Source organism: Eumetopias jubatus, unplaced genomic scaffold (assembly GCF_037043125.1).
Source record: "Eumetopias jubatus isolate StellerSeaLion01/CBP00866 unplaced genomic scaffold, mEumJub1_p1.0 scaffold_7, whole genome shotgun sequence".
Taxonomy (NCBI): domain Eukaryota; kingdom Metazoa; phylum Chordata; class Mammalia; order Carnivora; family Otariidae; genus Eumetopias; species Eumetopias jubatus.
The window spans coordinates 90,678,365-90,705,748 of NW_028274813.1; the positions used below are offsets into that span (position 1 = coordinate 90,678,365).

The window sequence follows — 27,384 nt, forward strand, 5'->3', positions numbered from 1 at the left end:
TCTCACAAGATTGGTGAAGTAAAAGAAATAAAAAGCATGTTTTAAATCATACAGCACTATACAGTTGTTAATTACTTCTGTTTGCTTCATTGCTTATTTCAGCTGGATTTGGATCTGTGTTTCAAGAAAGTATCATTCTAGGAGATTATCAACTTCAGCTCTTTTTCTGTATAAAATAAATATATTGCTTTATGTCTTTATAAGTTTTCTCAAATTATTTTTGGAATACATTAGAATATAGACCATGAATGAATGAATTAAATGAATGAGTGAATCTGTGGCGGTATCAGTCTAGCACTGCTTGTAAAAACTAAGTGTGCTAAGCAAAGTCAGAAGAAAGATCTTAGCTTTAGTCCTGGCTTTAAAAATGGTACCATGTTCTGTGAAATAATTGAACAGAAAAATATAATTCTTTTTCTCTTTTCCCAGTTCTGTCTTAAAATCATTAACTCCTTTCAAATGTATGAGCCAGAGTTTTAAAAAGAGGATTAATGAATATAAGAACTTCTGTTATTAAGATTCTTCAGAAATGAGTGGCCCTAATCAAAGTTCAATGGTCTTTTGGTAAGCCCTGCTTCCTGTCTAAAAGAAAGGAAAATCAAATCATCAGCATAATAGAAGAGTAAATCAGATGCACATTTCCTTGAAGACGAGTTTTCCCTTCTTTTGCTTGTTTCTTTTTGCTGTTTGTACTGTCTGCACCTGCCTCACACCCAGGGAATGCATTTTATACACCTCTGGATGAGAGCTATCTTCGGTCACCTGCTCTGAAAGGCTCAGTCAGTGGTTTGGGGAGAATGAGAGAAACATATTCCAGATTGAGGTACCCACAAGTGGACCTGGTTACAAAGGTTTCGTTTGTACTTAACCCTCTCCATCAAACTGAGGGATGCCTCAAGATGCAGTTGGAAGCCAAACTCTTTTCTTGAGGGTGGAGAAACATACAGCTCTAGTTCTACCAGCAACCTAATGAAGTGGTTTTTCATAAGGTCACCAATGAGGTTTTCATTTAAAATCTGGGACTTTACTCCAAATGTCCAGATACTTAAATTCATTAGCCATTTTCAAAGAGGCATGTGGTAAACAGGAAGTGCTCTAATGAAATCAGGCATACAATGTCCACCTCAGGACCCAGGTCACATGAGAATTGGGTAGTTTTCTGTAGACTTTATAGAGAGCGGTGTATTAGGGATGAACTGAAGAGGGATAAAAGAACAAAATCATTCAAAGCAATAGCCCTGAGGGAAAGTGGTGACAGGGAAAAAAAAAATAGCAGGATATTAGGTTTTTTAAGGAAAAATGTTTAGCCTGTGAGTGTCACACAAGCATGTTTTAATTCCAAACATCTGAACCCAGTGTACATTTTCAAGCAATGATGGGAAATGTGGATAGGTTGAATGGAAAAAAGAAAACAGTTGAATTTGGCTAATTAAAATAGTACATATCAATTTCTGAAATGAAAGCTAACCATTATCTTGGTTTGAACTTGCAGCTCCTGGCTAAATACAGAGGCTTGCAGTGGGATGAAGTACTGCGACTAGAGGAGGTGCAGGCCAAACTTGGAGTCAGTCTGGAAGAAATGCTGTGGATCACAGAGGATGCCCTTCACCCTGAACCCTATAGCCCTGAGGAGGTCTGCAGGTGTCTGGGAATTAGCCTACAGGAGCTTCGAACCCAGATTTTGAGTCCAAACACTCAAGATGGTGAGTCTGCAGAAGAAAGTGAAGAACGTGGGTTGTTCCCCTACTCAGAGCTGGAAAGATTCCAGTTTCCCCATGAATTTTACTGATTTTGAAGCATACTTGAGGGTATTTGGAGAATGTGTATGTTTTGGCAAACTTAATTATCTAGATTCTGGGCTTCATTAAATTCACTGATTGATTCATCACGAAACACTTCCTGATCTGCTATATGTATTCTGGTGAGGCAAAGGTGGATAAAGCATGGCTCCTGCCCTCGAGAAGTTCCTATTTCAAGACGTTTCTCTTTTTTTCCTCTGTGCATTTTTCTCATTATTATATGACGTACACAAAAAGGTCTAGGTTGGAGCAGTGCTTATAACTGCTGGGCCCCCTGCCCTGGAACACCAGATAGTTCACTGCTTAGCTTGAAACTTGTGTCTGTTTACCTCCTGCTTTCAAGCAATGTTGTTTTCACACTGGTAACATCAGATCCCTGAGATGAAGGTAAAGGGCAGAGATGCGCAATGGGGCCCTGGGGTGACTTCTCTTCTTAGAAGGAAAGGTTGTCTGTCTGTGGACAGTCGGCACTGGGGAGCAGGGACATCTAGCTAAGATCCAGTTGCCTCTGGAGGTAGAGTTGGGTTGGGAGCTTGTGAAGGCCAGCTTCAGGGCCCCATTTCAGTTCAGTGCATTGCCTAAGCTGCTTAAAGTGGGTGTTAACTTTCTGCTCAGTTTGGCCTAACTCTGTGCTGTCCTGGCTCCCTTTTGAGTCCATACATGCCCACTTGGGCAGTGTTGTCTGGGCTGAACCATTCCACTTACCAATTGCATCTTGGTCTTGCCTCTGGACCTTTAATCCTAAACATCACTGCCCTTTTCCTCTTTTCTGAAATGCAGTTCCTATCTATCTTAAAAGCTCAATATAATTCTTATCTTTTCCATATCCTTCTCAATCCACAGCTTGTTCTCTTTCTCTGTATCCATGTTTCTTTTTCTCTGCATCCGCCCGTCTTTCCAACCTCTCATTTTTTTTGTTTAGCATTTTAAAAAACAAGTTAACTTACCAGAAAACCTTGGAAAACACAAAAGATACTTTCCTTATCATAGTACATGCATTGCTGTTTATTTATATATTTAAGGTTTTTCCCCCAAAGAATATTGATTTCATTATTTTTATAAAAACGATACATGCTTAATCTTACCCCTTCATCTAAAATAACTACCCTACTGGCCCACTTGCAATGCTTTCTATAATTTACTTATGTTTGTTTGTACTCAGTAAATCTGTGTTGAATGAATGAATCCATTTTGTAATTCTGCCATCCTCAAAGGGTTTCTTCCTCTTTTGCTATTGGAATTGGTAAGTTAAAAAAAAAAAACCACAACTATGAACATAAATCAGTCTGTGGGGTTCTAGAATCTCCTAGATTAGTGTCACTTGATTTACTTTCTGAATCTAGGCATCTAACTTCCGCCAAATTTCCAGCTGAATTCTCTTGGCACTCAGCTTTCACTTTAGGGATCGAGATCCTATTGTATCCTTATTAAAGGATTATTCACCACGACCAAGTGGGATTTATCCCTGGGCTGCAAGGCTGGTTCAACATCCGCAAATCAATCAACGGGATACAATACATTAACAAAAGAAAGAACAAGAATCATATGATCCTCTCAAAAGATGCAGAAAAAGCATTTGACAAAGTACAGCATCCTTTCTTGATCAAAACTCTTCAGAGTATAGGGATAGAGGGTACATACCTCAATATCATAAAAGCCATCTATGAAAAACCTACAGCGAATATCATTCTCAATGGGGAAAAGCTCTCAGCTTTTCCCCTAAGGTCAGGAAAAGCTGAGAGCTTTTCCCCTAAGGTCAGGAACGCGGCAGGGATGTCCACTCTCACCACTGCTCTTCAACATAGTATTAGAAGTCCTAGCCACAGCAATCAGACAACAAAAAGAAATCAAAGGCATCCAAATCGGCAAAGAGGAAGTCAAACTCTCACTTTTTGCAGATGATATGATCCTGTATGTGGAAAACCCAAAAGACTCCACCCCAAAACTGCTAGAACTCATACAGGAATTCAGTCAAGTAGCAGGCTATAAAATCAATGCACAGAAATCAGTGGCATTCCTATACACCAACAACAAGACAGAAGAGAGACAAATCAAGGAGTCGATCCCATTTACAATTGCACCCAAAACCATGAGACACCTAGGAAAAAATCTAACCAAAGAGGCAAAGGATCTGTATTCAGAAAAATATAAAATACTCATGAAAGAAATTGAGGAAGACACAAAGAAATGGAAAAACGTTCCATGCTCATGGATTGGGAGAACCAACATTGTGAAGATGTCAATACTACCTAGAGCAATCTACACATTCAATGCAATCCCCATCAAAATACCATCCACTTTGTTCAAAGAAATGGAACAAATCATCCTAAAATTTGTATGGACCCAGAAGAGACCCCGAATAGCCAGAGGAATATTGAAAAAGAAAAGCAAAGCTGGCGGCATCCCAATTCCGGACTTCCAGCTCTATTACAAAGCTGTCATCATCAAGACAGTATGGTACTGGCACAAAAACAGACACATAGATCAATGGAACAGAATCGAGAGTCCAGAAATGGTCCCTCAACTCTATGGTCAACTTATCTTTGACAAAGCAGGAAAGAATGTCCCATGGCAAAAAGACAGTCTCTTCAACAAATGGTGTTGGGAAAATTGGACAGCCACATGCAGAAGAATGAAACTAGACCATTTCCTTACACCACACACAAAAATAGACTCCAAATGGTTGAAAGACCTAAACGTGAGACAGGAGTCCATCAAAATCCTAAAGGAGAACACAGGTAGCAACCTCTTCGACCTCAGCCACAGCAACTTCTTCCTAGAAACATCGCCAAAAGCAAGGGAAGCCAGGGCAAAAATGAACTATTGGGACTTCATCAAGATCAAAAGCTTTTGCACAGCAAAAGAAACAGTCCACAAAACCAAAAGACAACCGACAGAATGGGAGAAAATATTTGCAAATGACATATCAGAGGGCTAGTATCCAAAATCTATAAAGAACTTATCAAACTCAACACCCAAAGAACAAATAATCCAATCAAGAAATGGGCAGAAGACATGAGCAGACTGTTTTCCAAAGAAGACATCCAAATGGCCAACAGGCATATGAAACAGTGCTCAACATCACTCGGCATCAGGGAAATCCAAATCAAAACCTCGATGAGATACCACCTCACACCCGTCAGAATGGCTAAAATTAACAAGTCAGGAAACGACAGATGTTGGTGGGGATGTGGAGAAAGGGGAACCCTCCTACACTGTTGGTGGGAATGCAAGCTGGTGCAACCACTCTGGAAAACAGTATGGAGGTTCCTCAAAAGGTTGAAATTAGAGCTACCATTCGATCCAGCAATTGCACTACTGGGTATTTACCACAAAGGTACAAATGTAGGGATCCGAGGGGTACGTGCACCCCAATGTTTATAGCAGCAATGTCCACAATAACCAAATTGTGGAAAGAGCCAAGATGTCCATCGACAGATGAATGGATAAAGCAGATGTGGTATATATACACAATGGAATATTATGCAGCCATCAAAAGGAATGAGATCTTGCCATTTGCAACGACGTGGATGGAACTGGAGGATGTTATGCTGAGTGGAATAAGTCAATCAGAGAAAGACATGTATCATATGACCTCACTGATATGAGGAATTCTTAATCTCTGGAAACAAACTGAGTGTTGCTGGAGTGTTTGGGGGTGGGAGGCATGGGGTGGCTGGGTGATAGACATTGGGGAGGGTATGTGCTACGGTGAGTGCTGTGAATTGTGCAAGACTGTTGAATCACAGATCTGTACTTCTGAAACAAAGAATGCAACATATTTTAAGAAAAAAGAAAGAAGAAGATAGCAGGAGAGGAAGAATGAAGGGGAGTAAGTCAGAGGGAGAGACGAACCATGAGAGATGATGGACTCTGAAAAACAAACTGAGGGTTCTAGAGGGGAGGAGGGTAGGGGGATGGGTTAGCCTGGTGATGGGTTATTAAAGAGGGCACATTCTGCATGGAGCACTGGGTGTTATGAACAAACAATGAATCATGGAACACTACATCAAAAACTAATGATGTAATATATGGTGATTAACATAACAATAAAAAATTTAAAAAAAAGATCCTATTGTATCCTTTCCTTGTTCCTTCTGAGTTTATGCTTTGGTTGGTCCGAGAACTTAAGCAAACGTTTCTCTTAACCCTTTAGAAGATGAGATTCTTACTAAATGTGGTGCTGCACTTAGATTATATGAGGGGACGCAGAGATGTCATATGCCCCCAGCAGAGGACTCTGGAGGGTGCCTCCGCCTTCAGTTCAGGTGCATACACTTTAACATACTTAGTGTTGACTACAACTAATTTTTCTCATCAGGGAGATCCATTCCTTTCTCAAAGTGGAATCCAGTGTTCTCTTTCAGCCAAAGTTGCTTTCTTTATCTGGTTATGAGTGTGAATTGGGAGATGTGTACCGTGAGGTGACAGTGCAAGGAGAGATGTTTTACAATCAAACTATGGCTCGCAGGCTTTGCTAAGCCAGCCAGACTTCCAAAGGCTCATGTACACGTACAATTGTTGTTTTTCTTTCCAAATTTCTAATAGTTATATTTGGACATGCTCAGAGGCCATTAAAATTAAACACACAAAGGAAAATCCTCAAATCCTTTAAACGTTGTTTAGAATGGCTACAGTCCATCACTAGGAACTGGCTAGGAGTAATTTAAGTATTATTTGTCAGGCCTTGCCCACAGGTAGGAAGAGTCTAAGGGTGTGATATGATGTGTGGGTTTCTAGAGGCTCAGGGACCAGGCTGATTTGAGGTGGGGGGGGTGTCTCCTAAGGGGTGAACCAAGAGGGAAAAGATGAAGCTATGGTCAGAACCAGGGGAGGTGGGCGCATACGGCTGGCACGGGGGTGGCCCTGCTGCTCAGATGCACTGTGCTGGGCTGGAAAACGAATCTCATTGCTTAGATTAGTAATTGCCTGGGACCATATGCTGACAAAGTGCTGGCCAGTTGCCGACTAATTTGTTTGGATCCTGTGATTTCCAAAGTCATGAGCAATAATCAGGCTTTTGAGCAAGCACAGGGCACTGACATGGACTGCTCTTTAGGAAGACATCTAGAGTAAAAAAAACAACAAAAAACTTGTTATTTGCTTTATGGTTTACGTATTACTCTTCACTCACATGATGTAGTTGGAATCTCACAACAACTCTGGGTCACATGGTTATCTTCATTTCATAGGTGAAGAAAGTGAGGTCAGAGAGTTACAGGATTACAGTTACAGTGATATGTGTTATGTACTGACCAGTGACTATGCCACTGATGGGTAGGCTAGAGCTCAGAACCTTCCCCTTATCCCACAAGGCTAATAATGGCTCCTGAGCCACCCTGGAGCCACAAGAGCAGGAGAATTCTGGAATTTTCATTCATCCAGTCTCTTGTGTGAGACTGTTAAAAGAGCTAAAATGAAACAAATCCTGAAGGTACATTTTCAGGAGGAGTTGACCCCTGCAGTAGTCTTAAATACATTTGGCCATCTTGAACTGAGACAGGCCCAGAATGAATCTATGAACTTGACCACCTCTTCATATTCTGTACCTTTAAACCCTTGAGTTCCCCAGGTTTCTCGAGTTACTGTGATTTGGGCACGGCTGGCAGGAGAGGATGTAGTGTGGTAGAGAGTTAGATCAGCGAGACTAAACATTGACCTCTGTCAGATGCTCCGGTCCTCTTTGTTGAAGACGAGTGTTTTCCTCTCTCTAGGAAGGTCATCCTTGCGTACCGAGCCCTTAGCTTCAGGGACACCATACCTGGTGTGGAAAAGGAGGCAGGGGACATCTACCTTCCTGACAACAGTGGACCCATGGACTCTGGTGACCTACAGCTATGAAAGCAAACTGGAAACAGGTTTTCCAGCCTCTGATGAGACTCGCATACAGTAGTTACTATAGTGGCATTTCCCAAAAATAAACCCTGACAGAGTCACAGCAACTAAATATGAGCCACAAGCACCATCTTCCCCCAGGATTTGTATCCTTGCAAAAGGGTCCCTGTTTTGTGCACCTCTGTATTCCTGCAATGGCTCGCACATGTTTGCTGAATGAATAAATGAGTTAAATTAATTTTCTTCTATCCATATAGAGAAGTAATGGGTAGGAGGCCAATTCAAGAACGCACTCAAAGTCTAAGTAGAGGGTGGTGGTCAGGGCCGAGTATCTAGCTTTAAAAAAAATCTGTTCATCCTATATTAATAGTAATAATGTTATTAACATCTAACATTGAGTGCTTACTATGCTGTAAGCACTTACACTGTTCTAAGTGTTTTAAAACATTTGCTATACTTGTCCTCATGTTTAGAGTACCTGCATGAAATAGTCCTTTTCCAGGCTGTAAACTGGGGTAAACACCTTCGAACACACACATTCAAATATTGATGCATTCACCGTTCCTTTACGTTGTTCTCCCCACCCTCCTAACCTGTTCCTACTATTGAGATATGACAGTCAAGCTCCCCAAATTAGGCAGCGCCTGGGGAACAAAGAACTTTTTGATAGATGTTGTTTTTGTTTGTTTGAAAATCTGTTTAAAAGAGAGAGGCAAATGTATTTTCCATTACAATACTAATTAGGCTTGTGCTCACTGACACAACTGTTAATAATGCTGAATATTCCTTTTTCATTCTATAAACAAAGAGTGATACCAATGTTCTGCAGCCAACAGAACATTCTGTCTTGCATCTCAGTGTTTTTGACAGTGGTCTTGGAATTCACACACGGACTTTCCTTAAAATATTTGAAATCTCTGTAAGTGAAATAGAGCACAGGCTATGTAGATTTAGTTTAGAGAACAAAAGGGATAAAGACTGGCTTCAGATGATTTTGCTGCTAGGAACATCCATATGGTAGGTTCCAATATTTTGCTGTTTTACAGATGAGGAAATGGAGGCACAGAACAATTAAGTAACTTGCCCAAGGTCACACAGCTTGAAGTGGCAGAGTTGGGATTCAAACGCATGCAGTGACTCCAGAGCCCTCCCTCAAGGTATGCCCTCCCTCTTAACCACTGATGTGGGGCTGTGTTAGGCTTTTATCAGAGGAAGGCATTTATTATTTAGATTTGACCACGTGCAATTGTGTGAAGCTGCGTAAACAGTGCCTACGGCTCTGTCTTGGCCTCCGGTGCTGGAACCTGAGGTGCTGGAACCTGAAGTCGACGGGAAACAGTTAGGCAGTGATGATTGATGTGAAGTGGGGGGCAGCAAGGACAAGCAGGAACCCCTGAAGATGGCCAGGAACAGGACTCAAACGCCCACCACCTCCAGGCCTGCAGCTTTGATAATACCGGTTTCCTGCAGGGGAAGCTAAACATGTACCTGGCCCAAGAGGCAGAGAAGCTGAAAGAAGGGTCAGTGGGATCGGGGCGGGGGTACTGTGGACCAAGCTGCTCTTCCATGCTGGTGAAGTGAGCTGGTGGAGAAGTGGTAAGGTACCTGAGCTGCAGTGGCACCTGGTGTCCCTGCTTAGACCACTGAGGCATCAAAATAAATGCCTTTCATCTTTCCTAATATATTTTTTAATTTGCTTGTTTCTCCTGTAACTACCTGGTTTCCTGGCCCTGCCAGCTTCCTCCTTCACCCCAGCTGCCTCCTTGGCCTTGGCATTGCTGGTACCCCTGGGCTGCTCAGCCCTGACCACCACCTTGGCCCCAGCCCTGCCAGCCTCCTTGGCCCTGACCTTCAAGTTCCTGGCTACTTCCTCAGCCCACATGCCTTTTTGACCTTGGTTTTGCTGGCCATACCGTTCTTGGCTGCCTCAAGGGAAGGGAGAGGAAGGAGGGAGGAGAAAGGAAAAAGACAATTTCTAAACTTTTAAATGTCAGTTTTTCTTAAGTCTAGGATACGTGACTTGACATTACTCAGTATTCCTTTTGCTTCAATTCATCATGGATGTATCTCTACCTTCTGACAGGCGAAATCATCAGAGGGTCAGCCGTGACTTTACCAGACCCTCTGTTTTGAGTAGAATGAGGCTTCTGTGGATGGGAGGACAGCAACCTTCCCACTGTGGACCATGTTACTCCTCTGCCGGTTTGGATTCGGAAAACACCTTCTATAGCCTTCATCAACCTGAGAGGACAGGATCTGGCCGCTCCTCTTTTACTTTTTTGTTCTTTTTCTTTCATTTTCACGGTTTTAAGTTTCCATGAAAGTAAATATTTTCTTCGCATACAAAGCTGCTTTTCTTATAGTTAAATCTGTTTATTTTGGTCAGAGTGATTATCTCCTATATCAATGTGTTCAAGCTGATTATGCTTTAGTAACAAGACCAAAGTCTCAGCGGCTTGACCCCCGACGAGTATGCCCACTCTGCATATTCAACACAAGGCAGCAGAGGAAGGAGTCTATTCATCTGTGACATACAGGGACCCAGGCTTGGCGGGGAGGGCTCTATCTCAATATATTTGTCCATAATTTCTGTGGCCAGAGGAGGGGAATATTGCTAAGCACTCACTGGCTTTTTAGCATCCTGTATGGAGTGACACCATCACTCCTACTCTCATTTCGTTGGCTCAAGCAAGTCATGTGGACGTGAAGAACTTTAGCGGGGATGGGGAAGTGCAGTCTGTTTTAACATGTGTAAGGAGCACAGGGAACATTTTGGGAACAGTCCTAATGACACCCACACTTCCCTGTGCTGTGTAGCTATGAGTTTCATCCTGTCGAATCTAAGTGATGAGAGCCAATTTACTTTCTCATGTAAAATTATGAAGCTGGCATTTCTTTCCAGACATCTGGAACAATGAATGTTGTTCTTGACCAAATTCCAAGTATTTTCACTTAAAAGTTAGACATACTGTGATCTCTCTTTATGTTGGACATTTCTCTCACACTGGCATTTTATCTGCACTTTGCTGAAATCCTTCCTAGTTCTTGGTTTGTCACTTTCTCCCTTGTCTTGTGGAGCTCACACAGACTCTTTTCAGGAGACTCTTTTTCTAGAGTCTTAGGGTATGGTCCAGGAAAACATCTCTTGTTTGCTATTAGTTGTTCACTTCCTATGCCTTTGTTATTTTTCAAAGCACCTAGCTTCAGGTGGAAGGAAATTTCCTAATAAGAACTTCTAAATTAGAAACTGTATACTTTTCCCTCTCCACATGAATTTGTGTCCAGTTTGTTTCCACACAAGTCAGGAGAAGTAACCAGGTATGATCTAGGGACTTTGAGCAGGTTATTGCCAAATTTTAATAGTAATGACAACAAAACAATGACCCATTGTATCTGACTAGACCTTCACAGTTTTAGCCTCAAGAGATCTCAATCAATCTTCATTCGTGCTGCAGGTTTCCTGATGAAAACATGACATGGCACCACTTTCTGTTCAAAGGCAGAGACATTGCATAGTTTTTTTTTTTTTAGAAAACGCTTGAGGAAGATGGTTCTTCATATTGTCTTTAGGCAGGAATGGGGTGGGAGAGACCACAAGAATTAGCACCTGCAGTCCGTTAGCGCCACTGGGAAGTTTTAATTCTATCAAGGGTTACTGATGCAGCAAAAAAGACCAGAGACCACCTCTCTAGGAATAGCAGTAACATTTAGTCTTTTACCGAGAAACTTTAAAATGTTCTAAGAACAAGGAATATAAAATTCTACTCAATTAACACAAAATAGCAAGGTATATACTTCATTTCTGTGTTTTAGTCCAATAGGGGAAAGGGGGCAGAGTGGATGCAAATCAAAAGGGAAAAAGAATCTGATAATGGGAGAGAAACTGATGTGTACACAGAGCTGGTTTATGGACAAGCACATAAACACGAACACAGAGAGACCACAAACCAACTCATGCCTGTGTGTGTTCACAGTCCCCGGGGGGCTACATAAACACATGCGTAATCACGGGCTTCCGTGAAATAGCAGCGTCCTCATCGGTCTCTGCAGGATATGGCCGGTTATGTTGTCAGCACCGTGAGAATAGGAACATCTCATGAAATGTTCCTGACAGTGCGCCCTTTTTCTCTTCCCTAATATCACACTGCATTTTGGAAAGTCTAAATGTAGTGTGGGTCTACTGTCTTCAGTACTTGCCATGAGGAAATTAAGGGGAGGGTCCCATTTAGCCCGCATCAGAGCTCCCTCACTCTCCCCTCTTGTGCTGTGCCCAGGCCACCTTCCTGGTCTGCGCTAGTGCATCCCTTTCCAAAGCAAACTCTGGCCAGCAGCCCGGGCAAGTGAGGTGGGTCTTGCATGGCAGATGACATAGCTTCTCACTTGCTTAATCTATTGTCGTAATTTGGCAAACTCCTACCTTTTGATCATAATGGCAAATAAATGAGTAATATAAGTAAATAGGAGTCAATTTTTATTCCTTTATTCAATAAGTACTCAGTTGAAGGGCAACTATCCAAGCACTGTGCTAGGGACTGCGTATTAGTGATCAGTAAGGCCAGCATAATCCTTGTCTCCTTTATTCAGCGTTTTGTGGGAAGACAGCAATAAAATAAATACTGAAGTGTTCCAATGAAAATATACTACTTATTTCTCAGATCAGCACTGAGTTTCCCTTTGCCTCTCCTCGTCCTTTTTGCTCCTTTACATTCCCCACCCCACCCCACCCCCATAATTCAATTAATAGAAGAAAGCAAAGACAAGAGCTCATTCCTATTTATGCTAAAATATGAGGACAGGCCAACTCTAGGCAAGTGTGACCCTTGTTTTCCATAGTCCTTCGTTCAGCTCTGCATTGACCAAGACTCTTTCCCAACTCCCTAGGCTCCTTTTCAAATGACCTGAAATTGTCCAGCCCTTTCACTTTTTCTAAGAACAAAGTTTTAGGGAAGTTCTGGGAAGTTCATGGGAAAGTAGTTTCCTTAAGAAAGAGAGGGAAACAAAAATGCGGCTCATCCAGGAGTAGCTTTAGATTCTTCCTTTGCTGATGGGATGGGAGCAAGAAGTTGACATTTATTGAGAATTAGTTGAGAATTATTGAGAATTTATTGTTACATTCAAGGCTCTTTATTAGGTTCTGGGGTCTGGAGAGGAGAAAACGTCACTGCTAATAGAGTCATGGGATTTAACTGCTGCTGGGGGTGGGTGCCATAGTTTTGGCTACCTAGCATCCAGGCCCGTTTTCTAAGGAAATCTGCTGTGTGCATGTTGATGAGAGAGTGGGCTTTGCTTCCTATGGTAGAAGCTGGAGGGTCAGATTTGCCTCTCCCAAGTCTCTTGTCACCTGGGTGTGAGCAAGGGCCTTAGGTTCCTCCTGGGGCCCTGGCATGTCTTATGTCTGGGGCTTTGAGTCTACTAGGCACAGGGTCTGTTGATAAGGTATCTTGAGTCTGATGTCATATCTAGACTTGTGAAGTAACTGTGACAGTGTTCTTCACTGCTATAAAGATGAAGACAGCACAGCCCTTGCCCTCCTAAAGCAGTGTGTGATAACAGTAATTAGAAGGGAACACAGTGATTAGGGAGTGATGGGCTCTGTCTTGTCATCTGAATGGCCCCAGAGTTAATAGGGGCTTTGTGTGTTGCCAGAGTATAAAGTGCAGGTGAGGGTGACAACAGCGAGTGATACAAAGGTTTCAAGACCAGAGGAGTAGAGTTTATTGTGACACAGACAATGCTGGCTCTCACCGCTCTTGGAAATCTGAGCAAGGGAGGCTATAAACATGTGGGATGCCCTTACTCTCCACAGACAAGATGGCATTATGCTGTGGATTTGAAAATATTCACAAATGACTCTTGGAATGTAGTTTTCCATGGATTAATGTGGTTTGTGTCAAAAGTGCATATATATATATTTTTTTTTTTCATCTGTGGTTTTGCTTTTAAGAGCAGGTAAAGTTTTTTTTCCCTCTTAAATGTAAAATGCTAATTTAATTTAGTGTTTGGGAATGGGATGCTAATGTGGCTGGAAACAGCAGTTCATTTTTTTGTGGGTTTGACCATTTCAGAAACGTCACATTTCTGAAAAATATTATTAGGAAAATAAATTTGAAACCACAGTCCAACTTCAGTGAGGAATATATAGTGTTTTTCCATTCTACTGCTTAAACAGTCCCAAGATTCTATGCCTCAGAGCAGGGATTTATTATAACTTTGCTGCATAGGAAAACAGAGGACTCCAGAGTAGATTCTGAAGTGGTTTTCCCCATCTACCTCTGGGTTGCTGTTCTTGGAAAACAGCTCTTGGGTTAGCCCAGTGGAGCCTTTTGTTGTGAAGAGAAATTGGCCAATAGCATGCAGCTTCATGGGGGCAAAGGCCACTAAAGACTTGACTGCTTTTAACCCCTCACCCAAACACCGGGGAAGTATTTTGGGGTATGAGAGTCTTAGAAAGATTAATTATATACATACATGAGAAGGATTTCCAGTTCTCCCGGACCAGAATATTTATTTATTTTGTTTTGATTAATTAGGCTGAGGTGAAGTTTTTACCCAAGCCTGATTCCCCAAATATTTATCATTTTTGAGCTTGTTAGCTGAAGACCAGCGCTTTGTATTCTTCCATATCCACACAACCTTTATGCAGTTTGGTAGTATGAGGCTACACAAAGAAACTCTGTGTATTGAGGATGAGGAAGACAATGGTCTAACTGTACTCTGCACTCCTCAGACAGACTCCTAGGACACACTGGGGGAACCACCCTTGTAGAAGGTGAGGGAGACTTGAAATCCAGGCATGTGGGGAAAGCTGGGTGGTTGGTCTGGAGAGGAGAAAACGTCACTGCTAATAGAGTCACGGGATTTCACTGCTGCTGGGGGTGGGTGCCATAGTTTCGGCTACCTAGAATACAGGCCCCTTTCCTAGGGAAATCTGCTGTGTGCATGTTGATGAGAGGGTGGGCCTTGCTTCCTATGGTAGAAGCTGGAGGGTCAGATTTGCCTCTCCCAGGTTGCTTGTCACCTGGGTGTGAGCAAAGGGCCTTAGGTTCCTCCTGTGCTTATATCTGGGGGTTTGAATCTACTAGGCACAGGGTCTGTTGATAAGGTATCTCGAGTCCGATGTCATATCTAGACTTGTGAAGTGACCATGACAATGTTCTTCGCTGCCCGCTTCCCTTGGCTTCTGACTCATTTGTGCCTGGTCTTCTTGTATTCTAATAGAGAACAGGTATATGGAATTCTTGTAATTCTAATAGATTTTGTGAGCTCCCTAATATCTTTAAAATAAATTCCTTTTTTGATTAAGTTAGTCCATGTCGGTTTCTGTTGTTTACAAAAAAGAATCCTGACTGACATAGTTGCTAAAGCCTGTAATGGTTTCTTGTTTATAGCTAGAATTTTAAACCTGAATCCAAGGATAGCTTTACCGCCTCTTGTGTATATGTTGTACTATATGTAGAATTTTGGATATTTGTGCATTCAGATGGGGGGAGGGTCTCTAGCTTTTATTCAATTCTCAAAAGTTTCTCTAACTCTAAAAAGGCCAAGAACCACTTACCTGCAGGATACCTTTAAACTTAAATACCTTTAATTTAAATACCTTACTTAGGATAATGTACAAAACTTTGATGATCTGGCCTCTGTCTGCTGCTTCAGTTTTCTCTTTCATTGTGTTTCCTGTTGCTTCTGCTCTTTGTCCATGTTCTATGCAAGTCACATCTAAGAATTTAGAATTCTCTAAAAGCACCTCATGTTTTTTAATCTTCATGTCTTTGCTCATGATGTTCCTTCTGCCTTAAGTTCCCAGTGCTTTTCTTTGCTCTTTACCCCACCTTTTAGTTGGTTTTCTGGGCACCTAACTCATCTTTTAAATTCAGCTGGCTTCACCTCTTTAGTGAAGGTCATAACCTCTGTGCTCCATCCCCTTGGCTCACCTGATTCCAGCTTTGTCAGCAGCCCATGTCATGTTAGCAGCCAGTGTGAGCATGTCTTCATCAGCTTGGGGCATTCTCCAAAGTCACTGAAGGTAGCTGCGCTGCCCAGGCACATCTTTATGGAGAAGTTAACCCCATTTGGGGGCCACAGTGGGCATGTCTGTGGATAAATGCCTCAGGCTTCCCATCTGCTGATGGGCCTATTCTGAGGCACCTTCATGGTTCTTCAGAGAGGCCTCTGAGCACCTGGGCCCCCAGTTGTCCACAGTGGTGGACACTGTTCTGCACCCTCTATTGGCCTTTCTTCTTTCCTGTCTCCCTTTCCTTACTCCTCTGTTCCTGCTTCCTAGATTTCTGTTACCTGCACCCAAGGCTTTGTGTCAGCCTCTGCTTTCAGGTCAACCCAGATCAGGACAATCTCTTGGTGTCGTGCTTCCATGTTAGCTCTGAGGAGCTGCCTTAGCATCTATTGCCTTTATGGTCTTTATTTAGTGATCTCTCTCTCTAGTAAATAATTATGTCTTTTTTATTTCCATTTTTAAAAAATTTATTTTCATTTATTTTTCACTGTGTTAAGAACAGTTAATGTGAGATTTAGCCTCAACACATTTTGAATGTATATTATTGTTGACCATGAGTACGTTGTTGTACATCTTACTTGATAATCATCTTATTTAGCTGAAACTTTGTATCTGTTGATTAGTAAGTCCCCATTTCCCCTTCCCCTTGCCCCTGGTAACTACTGTTCCAGCCTTTGATTTTGTGAATTTAATGACGTTAGCTCTTCCTATAAGTGGAATCATGTAGTACTTGTCTTTCTTTTTTTGGCTTATTTCATTTAGCATAATATCCTCAAGGTGCATTCATGTTGTTGTATATTAGAGAATTTCCTTCATTTTTAAGGCTGAATAATATTCTTTTATATGTATATACTACATTTTTTTAACTACATTCATCCACTGGTGGACATTTAGTTTGCTTCTACATCTTCGCTATTGTGAATAGGGCTGCAATGAACATAGCAGTGCTAGTATCTCTTTGAGATCCTGATTTCAGTTTTTTTGGACGTATACCCAGGAGTGGGATTGCTGGGTCATACAGTAGTTCTATTTTTAATTTTTTGAGGAACCTCTGTACTGTTTTCCATGGGGCCTGCAATTTTGCATTCCCACCAACAGTGTGCAAGGGCTCCAGTTTCTCCACATCCTCACCAACATTTGTCTTTTGTTAAACTATTACTTCTTGAGGGTAAAGAGCTCATCTTATTCATTAGTGTTCCCTCAGTTTTAACAGAGAAAACTGTATCCTCATCAATGTGTGAAAAAACATAAGACATGAGAGCTTTCTTCAGATCTCTCAAGGGTTGTCTGTGTTTACATATCTCTGGGGAGCAGAACTAACAGTAGAAGTTACTAGAACACAGAGTTTAGTTCAATATGGGGTTAGCAGTGCACATGGGGGGGTGGTATTTGTTAGTAACAGTGGCTCATTATGGCATGATGACCCACTTGGTTTGCCCACTCTTCCCTCTCTAGCCAAGAATTCCTATAATAGAGAGTTTTATGGAAAAAGAGTCCCACATGCAGATGCCTACAGGGACCAGGCAGCCATGCAAACTAGTGAGGCGGGCTGAGTGTCAGATAATTGGGAATGGAGGGAACTTTGTGGAAATAAAGTGTGTGTGTTCTAAAAGGGGTAGCTGCTCCTCAGTTCCAGTCAACAACCTTTGTGCAAGAATATAGGTTCAGTGCTGCCAGATTTCAATTTTTCAAGGGAAAACAGAAATCTGGATTCGTATATAAAAATTTCCAGTTCAGAGGACAATACGTGGGTCAAGAAGGCATCACTGTGGCTGAGTGTGGACCATGGGTTTTTAGTTTGTAACCTTTGTGTAGCATGTGTAGCAAAGGATGTTAAAACTTCAGGTGTGAGGACAGCCTCATCGAGAGACTGCCCCAGGTCCTGGTCAGTTTGCTCTCTTCAGGTCTGTAAACACACTCTGCCTATTCCCAACTCAGGCCTTTGGTCATCCTTTCTTTGCAGCAAGGAAGCTCTGTGGTTCGGGCTCTCCTTTGATCCTTCCCATTACCTGTCTTCTTAGTGCACCTTCAGCATTTCTAGCACTTGGAGGTCTGCTGCAGTTCATCACTTTCCAGTGGTCTGAGAGCTTGTTTTCTCTGTTTAACTGAGTTGTTGAGTTCCTCATATCCAGGGCTTCTATTTCACATGTCTTTCCTATCATTTGGAGCATGGTGTGGGACATGTAGCAGGTGCTCAATAAGAACTATTGGTTGACTGATGCTAGATGGCCATCTTATTCAGGGCTTTTGTCATCACTCTTAGTAGAAGCTGAGTTAATAAAAAGGCTCTTAAGTAAAAAAATAAAATTAGGGCACCTGGGTGGCTCAGTTGGTTAAGCGACTGCCTTCGGCTCAGGTCATGATCCTGGAGTCCCAGGATCAAGTCCTGCATCGGGCTCCCTGCTCAGCAGGGAGTCTGCTTCTCCCTCTGACCTTCCCTCCTCTCATGTGCTCTCTCTCTCTCATTCTCTCTCTCAAATAAATAAATAAAATCTTTAAAAAAAATTAAATTAAATTAAATTAAACCAGTGGGGCTCTTTCAGAAATCGAATAGGCATGTCCCCCATCTCCTATTGACCTGCTGTTGTTAGAGCTTTTATGAGGAAAATGGTGCCCAGTGTGTTACTTCTGTCACAGGCATTCTCATCCTTTCTCACTAAAGACACAGCAAAAAACCCAATCATCTGTTACCCTTTTTAGATCCATTGATTAGAGATGGGTTCTGATCAGAAGCTATGTGGCCATCCTTTTAAGGTAAAAGTGAGCAGACACCTTTTTGTTACAAAGGTTGTCTAAAAAAAAGTATTTTAACTGATTATGATGATTTATTTCTCTTCCTTCCCTTTTATTTGAAACACATCTTGTTTGCTTTAGAAATCTCCTTTCTTCTATATCTGTGAAGCAAAACACAATATAAATAATTCTGTCATTGTATATATATATATAATGACCTCTGTGATAATGGGTATTAGGTACACTTTGGACACGGGAGCTTACTAATTATCTTTTAAATTTCTTTTAGTCAAGTTTTTCCACTTTTTTGGTGAAGGTGCTAGTAAGCATAAATTGCCAAAATAGTAGGTCTTCTCTATTGCATTCGTCCCATAATTGTTTATTTTGCCAAGTTTCAGTGCAGTTTTGCTACAAAGACAAGGAACTGACCATTCCTTCAGTGGACATTTATTGAGCCTCTATGGTGTGCCAGACCCTATTTTAGCTGCTGAAGATACAGAAGTGAAATTCTGTAGACAAGGAAGGCCCTTTCTTTCCCAGGGCTGACCTTCTAGTGGTGAAAAACAACCACAAACCAATGAACAAATATATACACAAGACATTTGGGATGGTAGTAAGTGTTGGGAGAATAAAATAGGATGGAGAGAATATATATGTGAGGGAGTTACTCTAGATTGGAGTTGAGGAAAGGTCTCCTTGAAGCTGTGACAGCTGAGACTTGAATGACAAGTGGGGGCCAGCCCTGTTAAGATCAGGGGGAGGAGCATTCCAGGCCAACAAAACAGCTCCTTTCACGGGGCCTACGGCAGGAACCCATGTGGTGAGTGTGCTGACCCAGGAAATCAGAGGGATGGGGAAGTTTAGAGCTAACAGAATTATTATACAAGTGAATTAATTCAATGGCTTTTGCAGTTTAAATGTTTATGGTTGTGATCATTTAGATCTTAGAATCTGTGTCATGGTTTCAGGATTAGACTCAGTCATTATCCAAGATTCAATCTTTCAAAGTCTATGTGGTATATCCTGCTTTGAAGCCTCAAATTTCCCATGATAGGACACTAATAGAGTCTGGTGTTATATTCTTAAATTAAATTTGCCTTGGAAGTAATCACGCATGTGATGAACATAGTAACAAACAACTTCCTTCATCTTTTACTGTAATAATTGCTCTCAAGGATTGTAAGAGCTTATAGACAGTTGGAGCATTCAGTTTTAAAGTTAACTGGACAGGGAAGAAAGCTATTGTGGATAAAGTTTCAGATTTTCTTGGATTTTTTGGTATCTGCATAACAAGAGACCCAGTGAATTGCCACCACATAACAAGCCAGAATCCTGGATCCAGAGAGCATTTGTGATGTCCAGCCAACACAGAACTGCTTTTCCTCCCAAAGGGTGGTCTCCAAATCTGTTGTAGCCTTTGGCAAGATTTTTATATCACAATTGGAAACAGATGCCCTTTCTGCCCTCTCCCTTGTTGTCAGAATTACTACCGTTGGCGGGGGGGTGGTGTAAGCCATGGTGGTCCGTCATGCACCTTCAGAATGCCCGGCCAGAGTCCTCAGTAGACATTCCTATTCAGAAGCCTTGTATGAAACACTCTGCAATGGAGAATAGGTATGAGAAGGTGCCAGGTTTGTGAAGTTCTGATCATCTGCTCGGTGCATTCTGAATGTTTCTTGTCACAAAGCAAAACACGAGTCCTAAGGTTTAGTATAAAACATCTTTCTGGGGGCACCTGGGTGGCTCAGTTGGTTGAGCACCTGCTTTCGGCTCAGGTCACGATCCCAGGGTCCTGGGTTTGAGCCCCACATCGGGTTCCCTGCTCAGTGGAGAGTTTGCTTCTCCCTCTCCCTCTGCCCCTCTCCTGCTTGTGCTCTCTCTCTCTCAAATAAATAAATAAAATCTTAAAAAAAAATAGAACACCTTTCTGGATGGTTTCTATTTTAGAATATTTAATCCTAGTGGAAAATATTTCATCCTAAAGGACTATGTAATCCTAAAGAAAAACTAAAACATACTGTCCCTAATGGACTATATTGAGTTTTATCCCAGGATGTGGCCCTAAAATGTGCCTGTATTTTATATACATGACATTGGGAATCCAGACTATCAAAAATCACTGTAAATTCTTGACTGAAAGAGACTTACGAGATATAACAATGAAATATAATGTGTGGGCTTTGTTTGGATCCTGGTGTAAATCAACTAAAATTTAAACGACAACTGGGAAAATTGAATATGCAAGAGTGGTATAGAGTCAAGAGAGTGTTTCCAGCTGGGGCCATCATGGCTTCTCAGAGCATAAAAAATTTAAACTGAAACAGGTGAAATTCTGAGAGGGAGAGAAACGACAGGAAATGATTTCTGTGTGGCTACCAGTATCCTGAGAAGCGGGGAGCCTTTGAGTAACTCTAAGTAGGGGAGTTTGGCTGGAGGCAAGACCTCCTGCTGGGACCGAGCCTGCTGAGGGCAGGAATCTGGATAATGGGAAACACTGGCGAGGCAGTAAAGGTTTGGGGCAGTAACCTGAGTAGGGTTGTGTTGTTAGGAGCTCAGTCTGGCAGTGTTGTCCTTAAGGGAGGCTGCAGGGAGGAGAGATTAAGACAGCAATATCAATTTAGAAACTACTGCGAAATAGTTCAAGTGGGAAAGGAAGAAAAGTGTAAATTTGGGTGATGACAGTGGCAATATAAGGGAGGGATGATTACAAGACACGTTGCCAAAGAACTGACTAGATTTGATGACTGAATTTAGGTCCTCTTTGAAAGAGAACAGGAAAATTCATATGAATTTTGCATCATTTCATTGATGTAAGTAGTTAACTGTAAGTTTAATATACCTAATGTGACTGAATTGAGACTGTTTTTAATTTTTTATTAATTTATAGAAAGGTAGCCCCACCCTTGTAATTACTGAACTTTACACAAATCCTAAGAATGGCTTCACTTCCTCTAGCCATGGCTGCCTTTTTACCCATCTCCAAGAGTTGGACAGTGCTGTGGAAGGGAAAAAAATGTGACCTGAAACTAATAAAATTTATTGGTTCATTAAGTGAAATGTGAAAGCACCCTCTGAAAAAATAGTAAAAGTCTAGGGAGAGGAACCTGGAGGCTGACACTGGAGGATCAAGTCATGTAGAAAAGGCTACCTCGAGAGGATGTTCATTGTCCAGTGGAGTGGCAGAACCAGCTGCAAGGAGGGAGCTGGGGAATAAATCCTCTGACCTACTGTCTTCCTTCCCATTTCTCAATGATCTCCCTTTCCCTAGTCTAGACGGCAAGGGAACCCAGGGGTGTCATCATATGGGTCAGCCTCCTGAGAGTAGAACTGGGGGTGCAGACAGAAGGTAATGGTCATAGCATCCTCTTTACAACATCTAACAACATAGGGTAAGGGGGAAGGCTTGGAAGGAGATCTTCGTAGAATCATAAAATGTTAGACCTGGAAGTAATTCTCAACCTCGTTTTAGAGATGGGAAAATAGAACTGTGTAGAGGTAGCAGCTGGGTACAGCTAATTGTCACAGAGCTGAGAAGAAATGACAGACGTTGTGATTTACAGCCCTGGCTCTTTCCAGTAGGCTAGGTAGCTTCCATATAATCACAAATTCCCCAGGGCCACAGCACCAGCTCAGCCACTTCAGCAAGGTTGAAAACGGTAAGGAGGTCCCAGTTGTTATTCAAGGGAGTGTGTACGCATTATAGATAAAGCCATTGCAATAGGACATATTTCTGTAACTGAAGTTAGGGTCATTGTGGATAATCTAGAAAGTATAGAAATGTGTTAAGGAGAAAATAAAATCACCCATAATGTAACACAGAGATAATAATTGTTAATGTTTTGGTGCTTTCTTCGAAGTTTTAGAAATTAAAATTTACATAAATTGTGTATATGTGAATGCAAAATTAGTATCAGTTGTACATACAGTTTTGTATCTTGTTTTTTCACTTGATTGTGAATAATTTCCTAAGAGTAAATTGTCTTAGAATCTGAGTTTTAATAGCAGTAACATTTTCAATGGAGGTAGCTTAATTTTTAAAATGTTTTCTGTTATTAGACATTTGTTTCCTATTTTCTGCTAGATAATGCTGCTGTATGTGTGTGTGTGTACATGTATAAGTAATTGTGCTGATCTGCAGGATACATTTTTATAAATAGAATTGCCAGCGTAAGCATTTTCAGTGGTCCTTTCTGGTGGGTCACAGTGGAAAGAATGTAGCCCTGGGATCAGACATCCTGATCACTACTCCGCTTCTCCAGTTTCTGGATGTGTGACCTTAGGCATGTGAGTTCAGTCTGCTATCTGTTAAACAGGGATCATGCTGCCACTCCCCCAGTGCCCTGAGGAGAACTCTATGAGACAGTGCCTCTAAAGAGCCTGACGCATAGCGAGCGCCCAACACACATTACCTCCCCTCCCTGTGGGATGAGTTAGTTTGCATGCACATGTGTGCACACGTCTGAGTGTGCAGAATGAAGGGAAGAAAGTGTACTTCTGACACTGTGTCCTGTATCAAAAAAAAAGTAAAACTGACTTGAAAAGAGACAAATGTAGATAGACTATGAAGGTTTCTTTCAGTGAAAGAGAGACCTATTTAAAGTCTAAGGTGTTGATAAGGAAGATAGACACGGAAGTCCTCAGTGACTATTTTTCTTTGCACTGGGTTGTCCAGTAAATATTTCTAACCTTTTTGCCCGTCCCCTTTCTTCCTAAGTGCTCATCTTCAAACTCTACCAGCGGGCAAAGCACGTGTACAGCGAGGCTACGCGGGTGCTCCGGTTTAAGAAGATATGTGAGGAAGCACCTGACAACACGGTCCAGCTGCTGGGGGAGTTAATGAACCAGAGCCACGCGAGCTGCCGGGACCTGTACGAGTGCAGCTGCCCTGAGCTGGACCAGCTGGTGGACATCTGTCGGTGAGGCTGACAGAGCAGCATGGCAGCGGTGGGGCGACGCTGCCCAGGAAACTGTCTAAATGGATGAAAACAATTTTCATAACCCTCTAAGTGCCTCACTTCCTGAGGTGTTGTATACAGAGCTAAACTTATTCCCTCCTCAATATCTGAGGGAGAAAGATTGGAGATCTGACTCCAGAGCTTTATGAGGCTCCAGGTGTGGAATCAGTTCTTCCCATCTTTCCATCTTGGGATGACTCGGTATATTTCGGGGAGCTTTGCTTAGACAGGGACGCTGCTGTTACTTTCTCATCAGGTTTTTATCAGTGGTATCCGCTACAGCGGTGCCCTGCAGCATCTTCTATTTGGTATCCTACATTTGGTAGCTTTATTCAAAAGAAAGGAGAAAACAGAAAGAGGGCCTCAAACCTGATCAGAGTGTATTCAGGCGCAGGGGAGGTTGATGAAGGAGTTACTCGGAAAGCCGGCATCCTCTGCCACCCAGATTTAGGTTAGGCAAGTTGGAGAAGTAAGGATTTGATGAAACCCTGTTTTATAACTGGTTGGTTGAGACAGAAATGTAAAGAGGAAAACTCTTTCACAAAGCCTGACAACAGCTTCCTTATAATTGTTAGAGAATGGGGGTAATGGATAGAGTAGCATGGTCACTTTACCCAGAAGGGATTTCACTGACCTTGGGAAAACTGAAGGGGAAATGGGGAGAACTCTCAAATGGCTAGATGTTATTTCCACTGTGAGAAGATGATACAGAACTGCCTGCAATTAGTCATGAAAATATCATTAACCACTTGGCGCCTATGGCTTGCCTCATTCATTGCTACACTCCCAGCTTGAAAAGTATAAATCAACTAGCTCCAGTGATCACAAATGGCATGTATAACCCAACTTGTAGAGAGATTTGAACATAGCATTGATGAGAATCCTTCTGTTGACGTCAGAGTTTGCTCACTAATTGCCAAAAAGCCTTCCAGAGCTTGTTCCATTAGAACTGCTCTTTTCTGAAAGTATCAAGGGCCCAGTAAATGGAAGGAACAAATATTGTTCAGTTCTGGAAATCAGAGGAAGTGGGATGATTTGTGCAGAAATCAGGAAGAAGTGTCTTTGCCTGGAAGGTAGTGGGATTGTTTGAATTCCACATGAAAGGCAGTGAAGGGGCATTTGCCAGCCTCCTGGACTTCCCTAAAGAACTTTCTCTTCCTGGGATGGCCAATCAGCTCTTGCTCTTTTGGAGTCTACATTCTCATGGGGAAAGAGGGAGGGGACAATTAAAAATAAATCGAGTGGTAGTAATAAGTGCTATGGGAAAAAAAAAAAAAAAACAGAGAAGGGATAGAAGGCACCAAGGTTGGGTGGATAATCTTTCTAGGAATTGGTTGAAGAAGGCTTCTCTGAGGAGATGATGTTTGCGCAGAGACCTAAAGGAAGTGAAGAAAGGAGAACAGCAAGTGCATGGGCCCCGAGGTGGGGACATGGCCGCCATGTGTGAGGAACAGCTAGCAAAGCGGTAAGGTTGGAGGGCAGTCAAGGAGGAGAGAGTGGCAGGTGATGAAGGAAGAGAGGTTGTGGGGGACGCATACAACGTGGGCCTCATGGGCCATCGGAAGGACTCTGGCTTTGGGTGGAAAAAGGTGGTAGTGGAAGTGCAGCAGGATGTGGTGCCAGATGTGCCTCGAGGGAAGATGCAAAACATCACCCTGGTGAAAGACAGGAATCGAGAGGACTGCTGGGCTTTTCGCCTGAGAAATTTTCCTCGTTCCTCTAGAAGCCACATTTTGGGAAGCCCGATTTCACAGTTTGGGTTCGAGATTATCTCATAGTACTGTAAGGTGGGAGAGTAGGAAGGAACCTGTGAGATCCAAGAAGGCACTGAGAGGTGAAGTGATTTCAACCATGTGATGGGTCAGTGCGAAGCCGAGCTCCCGACCCAGTGTTTTTGCCACACCTCTTTTCTCTTCCCTTGGGATTACCAAGATATGGAATGTGGGTCATTTTTGTGTGTGTGTGTTTTTTTACCTATTTTTCTCTCCTGGCTTAAAAGCTTTAATAATGGAAACTTTCGTTGTTACAGGGTGCAGTGTTTGAACATTGAACAAAACCATGCTGAGCAGGGGAAGCGGTGTGTGTAGTAGGAGGCCAACTGCGTTGAAGTTAGGAAGGCTGAGTTCTAGTTCTGCCACTTTTCCTTTTGAGCCGTGTGTCTTTTTCTGTTCTAGCAGTCCACAGGGCTGTGTATGTGTATATATTTTAAAGATTTTATTTATTTGAGAGAGAGAGAAAGAAAGAGAGAGAGCACAAGCAGGGGGAGCAGCAGGCAGAGGGAGAGGGAGAAGCAGACTTCCCGCCGAGCAGGGAGCCTGACACAGGGCTTGATCCCAGGACCTTGGGATCATGACCTGAGCCAAAGGAAGACACTTAACGATTGAGCCACCCAGGCGCTCTAGGTCTATATATTTTTAAAAATATGGTTCCAGTGAAAGATTTAGTGGCTATGTCTTAAAAGGGTTTAGAAATGCACCTTTTATTTATTATTTCACTTATTTGTTTTTGGAAGTTCCTTTCTTAATAGCTTAATTAATACTTGAATTTAACACTTAAATACTTTATTTCTTAAAATATTTCTGTCTAGCCCATTTTCATCTGCTATATTTTCTGAGGACAATACAGTTGTGTCTAGTATAAGGAGCGCCCTCTCCTTTTTATGGTTGTTTTTGTTTGGGAAGTCAATTGCTAAGCATCAAAATAAGTTTCTACCTATTCCATAACCATATAGGGACCAGGTTTCCCATATTGAAAGGTTACCTTTGGGCATGTTGTAAATATTGGCCAGAATAGTTGTCGGGTCCTTAAACTTCTTATATAATTATTTTTTTCTTTGCTGTCACTGTGACCAGAAGATATCTTTAAATATGCCTGTTGGTTGCCAGTTACTAAAAGGTCCTAAGTGGCGACGAACCTCAGAGGACAGCCCTCCGGGAACTCTCACTAATGCCATTCCTCCCTTGAGCAAGCAAAAGCTTTTCAATTGGGTATTTGTGTCCTATGTGACACCAAAGTCTAAACCCCACTTTCAAGAGATCTGACACACACTTTTTTTTTTACTTTAAATTTTTTATTGTTATGTTAATCACCATACATTACATCATTAGTTTTTGATGTAGTGTTCCATGATTCATTGTTTGTGCATAACACCCAGTGCTCCACACAGAACGTGCCCTCTTTAATACCCATCACCAGCCTAACCCATCCCCCCACCCCCCTCCCCTCTAGAACCCTCAGTTTGTTTCTCAGAGTCCATCATCTCTCATGGCTCGTCTCCCCCTCCGATTTACTCCCCTTCATTCTTCCCCTCCTGCTATCTTCTTCTTCTTTTTTTTTTCTTAACATATAGAGGTACAGAACTGTGATTCAAGAGTCTTGCACAATTCACAGCGCTCACCATAGCACATACCCTCCCCAATGTCTGTCACCCAGCCACCCCATCCCTCCCACCCCACCACCACTCCAGAAACCCTCCGTTTGTTTCCTGAGATTAAGAATTCCTCATATCAGTGAGGTCACATGATACATGTCTTTCTCTGATTGACTTATTTCTCTCAGCTTAACACCCTCCAGTTCCATCCATGTCGTTGCAAATGGCAAGATCTCATTCCTTTTGATGGCTTCATAATATTCCATTGTGTATATATACCAGCTCTTCTTTATCCATTCATCTGTCGATGGACATCTTAGCTCTTTCCACAGTTTGGTTATTGTGGACATTGCTGCTATAAACATTGGGGTGCATGTACCCCTTCGGATCCCTACATTTGTATCTTTGTGGTAAATACCCAGTAGTGCGATTGCTGGATCGTATGGTAGCTCTATTTTCAACTGTTTGAGGAACCTCCATACTGTTTTCCAGAGTGGTTGCACCAGCTTGCATTCCCACCAACAGTGTAGGAGGGTTCCCCTTTCTCTGCATCCCCGCCAACATCTTTCGTTTCCTGACTTGTTAATTGTAGCCATTCTGACTGGTGTGAGATGGTATCTCATCGAGGTTTTGATTTGGATTTCCCTGATGCCGAGCGATGTTGAGCACTTTTTCATGTGT

The 27,384-nt window shown here is 42.2% G+C and overlaps 1 protein-coding gene across 2 annotated transcripts in view; it reads left to right on the forward strand.

Annotated features, from left to right (window-relative positions):
* GALK2 (galactokinase 2) overlaps window positions 1-27,384 on the forward strand; it is a 126,442-nt gene that overhangs the window by 82,402 nt on the left and 16,656 nt on the right. For both annotated transcript variants that reach the window (XM_028100163.2, XM_028100165.2), the window contains exons 8-9: window positions 1,493-1,703; window positions 23,093-23,294. In XM_028100163.2, coding sequence (XP_027955964.2) covers window positions 1,493-1,703; window positions 23,093-23,294 — 413 coding nt within the window. The remainder of the gene's footprint in view (window positions 1-1,492; window positions 1,704-23,092; window positions 23,295-27,384) is intronic.